This window comes from Triturus cristatus, chromosome 9 (assembly GCF_964204655.1).
Source record: "Triturus cristatus chromosome 9, aTriCri1.1, whole genome shotgun sequence".
In the NCBI taxonomy this organism is placed as follows: Eukaryota; Metazoa; Chordata; class Amphibia; order Caudata; family Salamandridae; genus Triturus; species Triturus cristatus.
Genome location: NC_140592.1, coordinates 952,839,118 through 952,852,314, shown reverse-complemented (window position 1 = coordinate 952,852,314; position 13,197 = coordinate 952,839,118). Strand labels below are relative to the sequence as shown.

Genomic DNA, 13,197 nt, shown 5'->3' with positions numbered 1-13,197 from the left:
TAATACTTTATGAATACATACTGAATTCATCATTCTACTTAATCCATGGATTCCTCAGGAGTATCCTAATCAATATCGCTAATCCTGTAATATTATATTATCTCAGTCTTTTCCTCATCTTCTTCCTAAAAAGAACTCGGACAATCAGATGGACAATAGTTATGCTTGTCAATGCCTTGTATGTGTGCTCTATTTCTTGGCACTAGTGAAAGTATCGCAAACTCAGAAGAGAGGGAGTGGTGTAAATGAACAGTCATAACATGTTTATGCAACTCTACATGCTTTGTAACCCTTTCTCACAAACCCAAGATGTTAGGTTTATGCTGATACCCAGATTAACTGAGATTATCCAGCATGGCAAAACCGGTTGCATTTGAATTTTTTTTTTTATTAATTTCTTTTTTGCAGGCGAAGAGGATCATTGTTCTCCAGCCAAGCAGAAAATATCTGAACGATGCAAATATTGGCCAGCCTGCAAAAATGGAGATACTTGTGTGTATCATCATCCCACTGCACCCTGCAAGTAAGTTGAGGATTATTCATAAACACTTTAATTTGTAATCTGCATCATTTTGACCCTTATGTTGTACATGTATCTATTTTTGCTTATCCAGTTGTGTTTTTGAGTTAATTTTTCTACCTATCTCGTATGATCCGCATGTATCATATGCCTACGATTGCCCAGTTATAGCTGTGAAAAAGCGTGACCATATAGAATAAACGATGCCTTTGCAAGGATTCAGCATTAGTTTAATAGTTTGAAAATTGTTTACTCCAAAAGCATCCACATCCAGGCTTGTATTTTTCTATGCCATACTTTCATCAAAATGTAATAAAACAAACATAAAAAACATATTTACAAATTTGAAAGTGTGGTAAGAGGAGGACATTTGAGTTTTTCTGTCTCTAACTACCCCAGCCTATTTAGGGTGGAAATTAGGAGATGGCATTACTCACATACTTTTGTGTAGTGTGATCAAACTAAATGCATCTCGCACTGAAAAAATTATCTGAACGGAAGATCTTTCAGGGCCTCTACCAAGGTAAGGCGAGATCAGAGGGGTGGTAAAGGTCCGACTGGTCTCTGGCCACCAAGCCAGATTTTACTTCTGGAGGGCGAGGAGATGTGTAGCTGCTCTGTGATGCGGGTGGCTAGGTCCTCAACATACCATAGTTACTGGGGGAAAACTGCAACAGGGGACACCCCCACTCATACAATTTTGGATCCTGGAGGAGGGATCACCAGTCTCAGGACCCCAGAACCATAGATCAATTTTTTCCCAACCTCTCCGTAGCAGGAGTTAGGAGGATTAAAGACTGCCGCTGTGGATCATGAGCTGTAGGTAGAAGCCCCTGTGGAGAGGCTCCCTTAGGCCCGGTGTTCAGGCAACCCAAGAGGTGGGCACATACCTGTGAGTGGGAGATCAGGCCGGAGTCTTTCAGGGCGTCAGTGGCCTTGGCGCCTGCTCATCGTCCCTGCTGGTGACCTGAATCAGTGGTGATGCAGGCCCTTTAGGGGGCTGTAGGTCCAATTGGGGCCTGCGGAAGCTGCGGGGCCTGGCAAAGGGTCAGAGGGGAACCCGCTCTTTCAGGATGGGAGTCATGTCGTGGCACAGGCAGACCTCCATGGTGGGCAGGGAGCCCACACCTGAGCTCCACCTGATCAAGAGGAGGCCCGATCGACTCCCGGGTCAGGCTCACGCTGTTTGTGCAGAAGGCCCAATCAGAGGGCTGCAGAAGCTGCTGGGCTCTGTTGGGACATCCCGCAGAGGATCCAATGAGATACCGTGCTCCTGGGATGGGAGCCACGTCGCGGAACAGGCAGGCCTTCAGTGCGGGCAGGGAGCCTGTATCTGAGATCAATTGAATCAAAGGGAGCCTGATGGCCTGAGAGAGGCTGGGTAGGCCGCTAGTCTGAAACCATGGTGCAGGTTGGACGATGTCGGGGACATGGGAGGGCGCCGGGATGCAGGGAGCAGTCTTTCTGAGCAGGCAGCAGCCGGGAGCACCCAGGTAGCAGCTCTGATCTGTTGTGGCAGCAGGAGCTCCGCACACAATGCCTTCCAGGGTCCGGCGGCAGAGCGGCATCTAGTCTGTTCAGGCCGCCATGTTGGGGCAGTTTCGGGCTATCCTGAAATGGCGTGCAAATGGGATAACTGAACCAATCCATAGGTGGACATCACGGCGGATATGTCTGAGGGCAATGAGAGGCAGTTCTGGGCCTAGATGTGTCTCGATAACGATAGATAGGAGCGAGTGATGGAGGGATCCGGAGCTCCAAGCCACGACCCCACGCAGTTCTTTATTGGAGAGAGCATTGTAGCATGCAATTGCAGGATGAATACTTAGGAAGAGTTTTCTTTTTTGAGATAGACTCCGGTATAATACAGAAGTTGGAATAACTGATATTATTAGAAGAGAAGGCACAGGCCATTAAAACACTTCCTAACAATAAAGCCCCAGGGCCTGACAGGATCTTTAACTCTTTCTATAAGACCTTTTCAGTACCCCTTGCACCCTATCTGACTAAAATCTACAACATTTTCCTTGACGGACAGGAAGTAAGACCATCAATGATAGGATCTCTTCTTACCCTTTTTGCGAAATCAGGAAAAGATCCCCATGAGTGTGGGTCTAATGCCCGATAGCCCTCGTAAATAGTGTTGTGAAGATCTTTACTAAGATCTTGACCACTATGCTGAAGGGGATATGGCCCAGTTTAGTATCTCCCTCTCAGTCAGATTTCATCAGGTACAGGCATAGAGGGGACAACATCAGGTTGGCTCTCAACATAGTTTATAAGGCATCAACCACAAGGAACCCAGGCCCTCCTCTCGGTAGATGTGGAGAATGCATTTGACTGTCATGACTGGGCATATCTAACCAAAACTTTCAAAATAACCTATTTAGGCCCTGAATTAAATCAATCTTTAATTTTGGAAAATTATGTTGGACCCTCTACCAGACTCTGAATATACTCGCGCTTTACCGAACCTATAATAATTAACCTGGGGAATGAGACAAAGGTGCTCTACTTTTCCTCATTATTTGCCCTGACAATTCAGCCACTCTTCAAACACAAGATGGCTAATCCTGCAATCACAGCCCTAGAAACAATGGCTGGACGAGTGAAAACGGCCCTCTTTGTTTCCCGACCAATTCCCCTACTTCCCTCCTGGCATTGATGAGAGAGCTGGATCAATTCCAACTTGCAGCAGGGCTCAAAGTTAAGTGCCAAAAATCTAAAGGAGTGAGAGAACGTCAAGAGGGCAGTGAGACAGTGGTAGCCAGTTATGGGTTTTAGCTGGCTTTGATGAATGTCAGCTATCTGGGAGTGTTCATTTTGTCCTAGGACAAGCAATATCTTTCAAAGCAATGTGCCTTCTCTCCTTGACACTCTATTTAAAGACCTCTGTCGATGGGGTAGACTGGAGAGCTCGTGGGTAGGGAGAATAAACTGCATTAAGATGAATTATTTGCCACAACTGCTCTACTGTTTCCATGCATTACCAGTGAGGGTCTCCGTGGATATTTTGAAATCTGTTGGAAAAAGAATGTGGGGTTGCATATGGAATAGTAAATGTCCACGCCTAGTCAAATTTCTCTTGACAAGCAGCCTGGCAGAGAGAGGCATAGGAGTCTCTGATATTGAATGTCACATATTAGCTGCCCAGCTGTCTCTGGCTCCAGAGTGGTGTTCCCCGGATGCGGGCAAGCGCGATGCCTTCTGGAGCAGGGTCACTGTAAGCTCCATCTTAATCAATTGTTATGGGTTCCTTCTAAGGCCAGCCACTCTCTGGGCAACTGAAGTGGGCCATGGAAGTGACTTTGCAATATTGGAGTAAAGCATTACGGACAAGGGGGGTGGGGGAGCCAGGGTTTACCTTTCCTTCCTCCCTTGCTCAAGTGGTGGGAAAACCAGAATTCCTGCCGGGCATGATTGATGAAGGATACTTATCCTGGAAGGGGCGTGGCAGCACATTATGCCTTGTCCAACTATGTGAGAATGGTATCCCCAAGACCAGAGATGAGTGCACCAGTGATTTATTGTTAAGCCCCAAAGATTTACACCGTGTGACACAACTGCTGCACTAAGCTAGACAACCCACCATGTGGGACCGAGGAGCGAGAGAAGCCACAGGGGTGGAAGATATGTTTTCGGAAGGGGGCACTACTAAAGCGCAATCCCATCTTTATAGAGCATTGAACAAGAACTCTCCTCTGACACCGCTCACATATATGAAGAAATGGAAGGAGGACCTTGAGCTGGACCAGACGGATGCTGATTGGAATTTGATGGGGGGAAAGGCTGCAAAATCCTCCCTATGTCTCCAGCATAGGGCTAATGCATTTAAAATGATGCTGAGTTGGTCTTCTGGTGTGGTTGAAAGTGATCAATGCTAGCTCAGATGCCTGTTGGAGGGAGTGTGGGATGAGAGGACCTACATAACCTATGTGGTGGGACTGCCCTCAAGTCCAATTATTTTGGACACGGGTAATGGGTACCATCAAAAAGATCACTAATGTTACCTTACAAAGTTCCCCATAAAGTCTTGATGGGTCTGATGGATGAGAAGGAGCTGTGCCCTCTCTCTTCGGCCGCTAATAGATTACTATCTCAGTTATTGCTGTCGGCTTAGCTGGTGGTGGCCCAAAGATGCAGGGTCCTGCATTGCCAAAAGTGGACATGTGGTGGTCTAAGGTGTGGAGTAGCCATGTCATGGACATCCTACAGCCACCCTCAGAGATACGTCTGAGTATGATGAGATGTGGACCTCCTTCCACACTTATGTCAAAAGAGATATGATGGTGCCCAGACCCCTAGTGTTGGTGAGACTGGCTGAGGATTGGGGACCAAGTGCCAATGATCCGTAAGGCACAAAAAATATATCCTAAGTTTATACACAGTTATACACCGTCACATATTCGAAGGCTTAGCTGAATTCAGCCACAACAACAACAGTGTCATCCTGTATCTGTTCGATTCCAGAGCAACATTTGTATGAATCCAGGCCATTTTAGGATCATTGGGCAGCCTACATTCCACACTTCACTGAGGGTGGCCAGAACTCTTCTTCTGAATGTCTTAATTTTACTACAGTGCCATTTGTTTGTGCATAGTTTGAGTTTTGTATCTAGGATAGAGCGGAGAAGGAGTAAGAAGAAATCTCCATAACATGGCTCTGGTAAGGTAAGTATTGTGAAGATGTTTCAGCTGAATAAAATGAAACTATATAGTGACGCCCTAGATTCCTGCTGGTCTTCATCAGGTAATGTCTCTAGCTCCCCCTCCGACACCCGCTGCAGTTGGTTTCTGTCTTTACAATTCAGAAAGTGCGCGATCATGGGTGGGGAATGGCACCCAGAAGAGGCTTCTGCAAGAGCACCCTTTATGACAAAAAAGAGTGCTTGTACATAGGTAATATTTTAGTGAGCCATTGTTCCGGGAATCTTTCAGAGTGGGCTCCTTCGCAGAATTCTGGGGATCAGCCAAGCTGAGATTATTTCTTTGGACTTTGCTTCTTAGTGCCATCCACCCTGGCATCCACGCTCTCTAACATCATTGGAAGTTTTGATACTGTTTGCCACAGGGTTTGAACAATGCCTTACAGCTTGAATATTCAACTTTTATTTTCAGTGATTCTGTTCATGTCATTGCTTAGGTCTTGTTGCAGCAGAGAAGAGTTATCTCACCTCTCCTATCTTAGACTTCAATGCATCTTTAGAGAATGTAATCACCTGTACCATTTTGGCCATCTCGTATGCCACATCAGGAAGCCCATGCCACTGCAAGGGTGCCATACCAGTGGCACTCAACTGCTGGTCAAATCATATTTGTCTATGGTACCCTGTTTGCGGCCGCGCTTATCTTTCAATCTGGAGACCGCCAGAGCACAGCTCTAAACTCTCATCAAGATCAATGGGATGCAACAGATCAGAGAGTGGAAAGCAACTCAGCCTGTGTCCATGCAGGTGCTCACAACTTCTCAGCATTCTGCCTGTCCCCAAAATCACTGTGTTGTCCCGTGGACAAACATGTTGGTTTTGAGTTGCACATGCTGGTGAATACAGCTGTGAAAAGTAAATGTGGACGGGTTAGTAAAGAGAACTAATTTTGTAGTTTTATATCCCAGTCCTGGGCATCAGCATGAAAGATGACTGTCTTTTACTCTGTGCATCTTCATGATATTTTGGTAGTCATTTGCAGAGGAAGTGTGGTAGGATATAGTCATGCAGTTAATACTGTGATTCCCCTTTCATCCTGCATTCCTCCCTGACCTTTCAACTAATACAATTTGTCTGTTCACTATTCCCTCCTGTTTGTAGAGCACTGTAACTGAATGCTTATGCCCTTTTTTTCCCAGGGCCTTCCCAAAATGCAGGTTTGCGGAGAAATGTTTGTTTATTCATCCAAACTGTAAATATGATGCCAAGTGTACCAAACCCGATTGTCCCTACACTCACGCCAGCCGACGACAGCCTATGCAGCCAGCTGAGGGCACAGCTCCTGTATGCCATGTTCCCTACTGCCGATATGATACCAAATGTACCAAACAAGATTGTCCTTACATGCACGGAAGCCAACTAAATCCCATACTCCTGCCTAAGAAATGTAAGTTTGCCAGCTTTTCAATCTGTTTGGGTAACATTTATAAAATGGGGATCTGTTTTTTGAGAATATAGTTCTCAATCTATCTAATGCTGCACATCACTTTCATATAATAATGATTCCTTGTCCTTTCAGTGGGAAATTATCCTCTCACATTGCATTAAATCAATGTACAGTTACCTCCTTTTTTTAATAGCAGTGATTTGTCAGTGCTTTTACAACTTTGCATTGCTGAATTTGCTTGCAGATGGTGGTATGCATGATTCTGTGTTGCGTGATACAAATGAGTTACCATCTGTCCTTACGGGCCCAGCTGTAGCCCATTTCACTTCTGGGAAGCATAATTCTGTAATTACTGAAGTTCTTTGCATGCATGTGTGATTTCATAATACCACACCTGGTGCCTATCTCAGTGAGGAACTCAATGTATGAAGTACGACAGCCCTGATTTTTTCCTGGTTTTTTTAATGTTCCTTTTTTCAGCACAAGCGCCAGCCTCCTCATCCACAACTCAGCAGTGCAAATTCTTCCCAGCTTGTAAGAATATGGACTGTCCCTTTTATCACCCAAAGGTAAGAAGCTGTAAAACTCAAAATATGTTCTTCTGTTTCCAATAGTTTATTCTGGTTCAACCTAATTTCGTTCTGGAGTATTTCAAATTCTGGAAATTCAACAGATTTGAGGTTGACTGTCCTAGCCGTTAGGCCACATCCTCTCCCCAAGAGCAGCCTTGTTGCTGCACTAAGCTGTCTCAAATCAATGATATTTAACTACTTGAAACATTAGGCAGATGGTACTCTTATCACTCCAATTGCTGTGATATGCTAGAAGCATGTGTATTTTTGTGACACTCTGAGCTTCTGAAGAAACATTGCATTCAAATAAGTCGTTTTTCTCCTTTATAGTAGATATTGTGCACTCAAAAATGAGAAGGAGCTACACTGACCTCAAATCTCTAGCAGAACCGTCCTTTTATTTTTGTCCTCAGCTAAAAACAATATGTTCGAGGCATATGAGCTGCAGAATTCACACTCTGTGCATAGATCGCTATCTGGTGTTGGGCTCGGATGCTTGTACCTTGTTGTTGTCTTGGAAGAAGTCTTTTGTAATCACGAGATAGGTGACTCCTCCCTTGGACGATAGTGCGCATGGGCATCGACTCCATCCTCAGATTGTTTTTTTCCACCATTGGGTTCGGATGTAACTTCTGCGGTTCGGTACTGTATTATCCAAACCTTTTCAACGCGCAAACCATAAAAAAACTTGACGGTATTGTTTTTGTTTGCGTGCCCTTCGACGTGTTCCTCAATACCCGATTCCAATCGTCGGCGCTGGCCGCTGGGCCTATCTACGCCATTCGGGCCTACGGCTAATGGAAAGGACTCCATATAAAAAATGCCCCCAGTGTGGAGCTAAATTCCCACACAGCGACCAACACAAGGTCTGTAACCTCTGTCTCGAGCACGAGGAGAGTAATTGCCAGGCCTGCACCTCCTTTCGATCCAAAAAGACTATCCGTGATCGCCGGGCCCGACGACACATTATGGCGCAACGAGCAGCTCCAGTGCCGGAGGACATCTTCAGCGAAGGCCCCGATGTCCCGGAGGAGGATTCGTAGGATCTGGAAATAGTTTCCGAGGCAGACGACTCTGAGTCAGACGACCACATCACTCCAGGTCAATGAGTGAGTACAACTGCCCCTACCCCTACCCCACCTGAAAAAAGGCGGCTCCGGTCAAGACTTCGCCTGCTGGCCCCAGTCGCGACTGAAAGAAAGCTTCAGAAGCCCCGCCCCCGGCTCCAAAGACCAAGGAGAAGCCTTCCGGCAGCTCGGGACCGACCAAGCCACATATCAGTGCCCCGCAGACACCATCGGCACTGAAGCGGGAAGCGCATCCTACTCCCGCAGTCTCCAAATAGCCATCGACACCGAGCACCTTGGCGCCGAAGCAAAAGGCCTTGGATCCGAAACCAAAACATTCGGAACCAAAAAAGATTTCGAAATCGAAGCCGAAGGATCCAAAAACCCCTTTGAAGGCTCCAGAGCAGAAATCTAAACCACGCTCAGACCCGAAAAAATCGGCGCCGAAAGCGACTATTGAAGAGGAAGAACTTTTTCAACCGGATCCCATCGATCCGAAACAAAAAACTCTCCAAGTGGACCCCAAAACAGGACATGTGGTCAATGTCTCACACAAGAAGAGGAAATTGGACACCCCACACATCCCTGAGGTGCCTGTAAAGAAAAGAGACTGTGCCACTTCACCTTTACGACCCTCTTCTCCTGTTCTTCCTGCTAAGCCTTTCTCTCCTCCAAATTCTCCCATAATTCCACCATACTCACCACCACAGGATGATGATGATGAATTAGGGGGTGGGGGAGGGAACAATGACCCTTTCACTGACCCTGATGACGACACAGACTTACCATAGGACGATTGGGATGATTATGATGAGCCAGTAGGTCCTCCAGACGTTCCTGATCCCGATACATACCCAACAAAGCCATCTCCCCAGATGACAATATTGGTTTTATTTAGCTTATAGACCATGGTGTTCAAATGCATTCGGACCCCGTAGAGGAGGACTTCCTGATAGACACCTTTGCACAGTCACAAAAGACAGTACAAACCTTACCAATGTTAAAAGGCGTCATTAAACACGCCCCAACCATATTCAAAGACCCTGTAAGGGCTAGAATTCTCAATCCTAGAATTGACAAAAAAATATAAACCCGCTCCCAATGATCCCACCTACATCAAGGGTCAACTACCTTTAAATTCTCTAGTGGTGACCAGTGCTAAAAAATGTGCCAACTCTCAAACCTCCAGTGATGCACCACCTCCGGACGAAGAGTCCAAATTATTAGATGCTTCGGGCAAACGAGTTGCTGCCCAAGCAGCTAATCACTGGAGGATAGCCAATGCGCAGGCATTACTTGCCAGGTATGATAGGGCTCATTACGACCAGCTGGAAACCCTATTGCAGCATTTACGACCAAGGCCAATGATGAGATTCAAGAGGGCAAATTAATAACTAATGCATCAATCAAGTGCGCCCTCGATGCAGCAGACACCGCATCTAGGTCCATTAATACTAGTGTGTTACTAAGGAGACATGCCTGGTTGCGCATTTCAGGCTTCAAACAGGAGGTACAAACAACTATCCTCAATTACCCGTTCAATCACGAACAACTTTTTGGCCCAGCTGTGGATACAGCTTTAGAAAAAATGAAAAAGGACACGGAGACTGCTAAATCCATGGGAGCATTACAGTCTCAATCCACACGAGGTTCCTTTCAAAACTCCTTCTATAGAGGCGCATCCAAAAATATCAGTGCATAAATCCATGGGAGCATTACAGTCTCCATCCACACGAGGTTCCTTTCGGCACTCCTTCTATAGAGGCGCATCCAAAAATATCAGTGCAGACACTGCTTCTTACTCCTACAAAAACCCCACACAAACATCCCCCAACAAGGGATATTTTAGAGGTGGATACATAGGAAATAACAACAAAGGAAGAGGCCGAGGTAACAACAACACTCAGGCCTCTCGCTCTAATAAGCAGTGACTTCCCTCCACTCCCTCCAGACTATTCCATTCCGGTCGGAGGGAGACTCTCACAGTTCCTACCTGTCTGGAAATCCATCACTACAGACAAGTGGGTTAGACAAATTATCCAGTATGGTTACTGCCTGGAACTTACAAAAACTCCACCCAACATACTACCCAAGCAGCGTCCAATGTCCATGGAAGTAGTACGCAAGCTCAAACAACAGTCTCTCAAGATGATCCTAGTTGCTCCAACGTGGGCACGGCAAGCATGGTTCACAACACTACTCGAACTCTCAGTAGTTCCACATCAAAAATTACGTCTCTCCCCAAAGCTGCTGACGCAGAACCATGGAGAGATAAGGCACCCAGATCCAGCACAACTGAATCTAGCGATCTGGCTCCTGAAATCCTAGAGTTCGGTTACCTTAACGTCCCATCAGACTGTATGAAAATGATTAAGGAAACCAGATGCCCCACTACTAGAGCTTGCTATGTAGCTAAATGGAAGAGATTCGTAATTTACTGCAATAATAACAAAATTGATCCATTAGATGCTTTAATTCAGAACATTATCTGCTATTTGCTACATCTACAAAGATGCAATCTGGCATACTCATCAATAAGATTACATGTGGCTGCCCTTGCCGCCTACCTACAAAACAGACAACATTTGTTATTGTTTAGAGTACCTGCTATCAAAGCCTTTATGGAAGGCCTTAAAAGGATAATTCCACCCAGACTGCCACCCTTTCCAGTGTGGAACCTAAACATTGTTCCTACTAGACTCATGGGTCCCCCATTTGAGCCTTTACACAAATGCAAATTACAATTCCTTACATGGAAAGTAGCTTTCCTTGTCGCAATCTCCTTCCTCAGGAGAGTAAGTGAGATCCAGGCTTTAACCATACAAAAACCATTCATACAAATACATCGTAACAAGGTGGTTCTTAGGGCAAATCCAAAATTCCTCCCCAAAGTAATCTCTGCTTTCCACCTTAATCAATCAATAGAGTTACCAGTATTTTTCCAAAATCCTGATTCCGTAGCGGAAAGAGTTCTTCACACGCTTGATGTCAAAAGAGCTTTACTTTACTACATAGGCAGGACTAAAACCTTTAGGAAAACAAAGCAACTGTTTGTAGCTTTCTCTCCACCTCATAAAGGCAATCCTATTTCCAAAGCCGGAATTGCCAGGTGGATAGTAGAATGTATTTAAATATGCTATCAGAAAGCAAAACGTAGGTTAACAATTCCCCCCTAGAGAGCATTCAACACACAAACTAGGGGCTTCCATGGCATTCTTAGGGAACATTCCCCTATAAGACATTTGTAAGGCAGCAACATGGTCTACAACACACACCAAACACTATTGTGTAGATGTGCAGGCAAAGCAACAAGCTTCTGTAGGCCAAGCTGTTCTTAAGACACTTTTTCAAACCACTGCAACCGATACAGGCGACCACCGCTAGGGGAGACACTGCTGTACAGTCTATGCACAGAGTGTGAATTCTGCAGCTCCTATGCCTCGAACGGAAAATGCTACTTACTAGTATGCATCTGTTCTTGGCATGTAGAGCTGCAGAGATTCACACGCCCACCCACCTCCCCAGAACCTGTATCTGTTCTAGTGTTATCTTACTTAGATACATTCTCCTGGACATCTTTCTGTTTCTTACAAAATCCATAATTTCCCTTCATGGCGAAAAACAATCTGAGGATAGAGTTGATTCCCATGTGCACTATCGTCCAAGGGAGGAGTCGCCTAGCTTGTGACTATAAAAGACTTCTTCCAAGACAACAACAAGGTGCAAGCATCCGAGCCCAACACCAGATGGCGATCTATGCACAGAGTGTGAATCTCTGCAGCTCTACATGCCAATAACAGATGCATACTGGTAAGTAGCATTTTCCTTATAACCGAAATGCTGTTTGATCAACTGAGCCCAGTTGTCTGCTTTTTAGTTGTTTCACTAAGCATAATTTTTTCATTTCTGTTGCTTCCCTCTCCATGTTAGAGGCATAGTTTAAAAAGTGTTCAGGGTTTGCCTTCATTCTCTGCTAATTATTGGAAGCCCTTTTTAGTCTCATGTTATGACTTGTCGTTCTTGTATTTTTTCTTACCTCTGGGAATTTAATTTTGCCTATCTGGCCTCCTGCCTTTTTTTCCAGTTCTTTCATTCCTAAATCTTGCAACATGGCACTTGTATAAACTATGCACCCATTCTGTTGAATGCAAGTGGTCCTACGATTCGGAAGATTTTGTTTCTATGAGTAGGCCCATTTCTAAATGACTGTTATTTAAGAAATAAGTATAATGTGGGCAATTTTACTAGAGCTGCTCTTGGATTCACATTGTGCGATACTGTGTGGTTCAGTCAAAGAGAAGCATTTATGGTTTAAATACATTGGTGAACAGTTAAATGATTTCAAAATCAGGTACGTGAATAGAAACACTGTCATACGAAGCCCCCTTTCCTCCATACTCACGGGATACCCTAGTTGGAGTTTGAGTACCGTAACACCTCTTTAGTGGGATGGTCTGGACACTTATATGAATCTTGATGTACATCCACAAACTCAGCCCCCTCGATGCATGACCTGGCTCTTCAAACTCTCAGTCAACTAGTTTCCCTTTTTCTGCTCTTCATCTGAGGCCATACCAGCTTCCTCCACAAAGCCTGCTGATGACTGGCGTCAATAGATGCTCTTCTTATTATTCCTGAACTTAACCGTCCTGGTCTGCCTGCACTTTCTTTGAGTCTATCCCTTCAGTCCCTCAACAGAGCAGGTTCTTAAGTTGTACTTTCTCATAGGCTTTCTGTTCTGTGGTATCTTCCAAATGTCTCTTGGTCAGCAAACTGGTTGAATAGTGGCTGTCTAGTTTTAGGAATCTGAGGTTGAACTTACCAAGCAGAAAATGAATGAGACAAGCTCCGTATCAGATTGTGAGACTCATTCTCAGCGCTACAGACACAAGTGTAAATCAAAGTGCATAGAAGCTGGCTGTCAAATTGCTTGAATCAAACCCAT

At 45.2% G+C, this 13,197-nt stretch overlaps 1 protein-coding gene across 4 annotated transcripts in view; it reads left to right on the top strand.

Moving 5' to 3' along the window:
* The window catches only part of ZC3H14 (zinc finger CCCH-type containing 14), a 299,808-nt gene that overhangs the window by 247,308 nt on the left and 39,303 nt on the right, over positions 1-13,197 (top strand). For all 4 annotated transcript variants that reach the window (XM_085626576.1, XM_085626575.1, XM_085626578.1 and 1 more), the window contains 3 exons: positions 409-523; positions 6,366-6,613; positions 7,094-7,182. In XM_085626576.1, the coding sequence (XP_085482702.1) occupies positions 409-523; positions 6,366-6,613; positions 7,094-7,182 (452 nt within the window). The remainder of the gene's footprint in view (positions 1-408; positions 524-6,365; positions 6,614-7,093; positions 7,183-13,197) is intronic.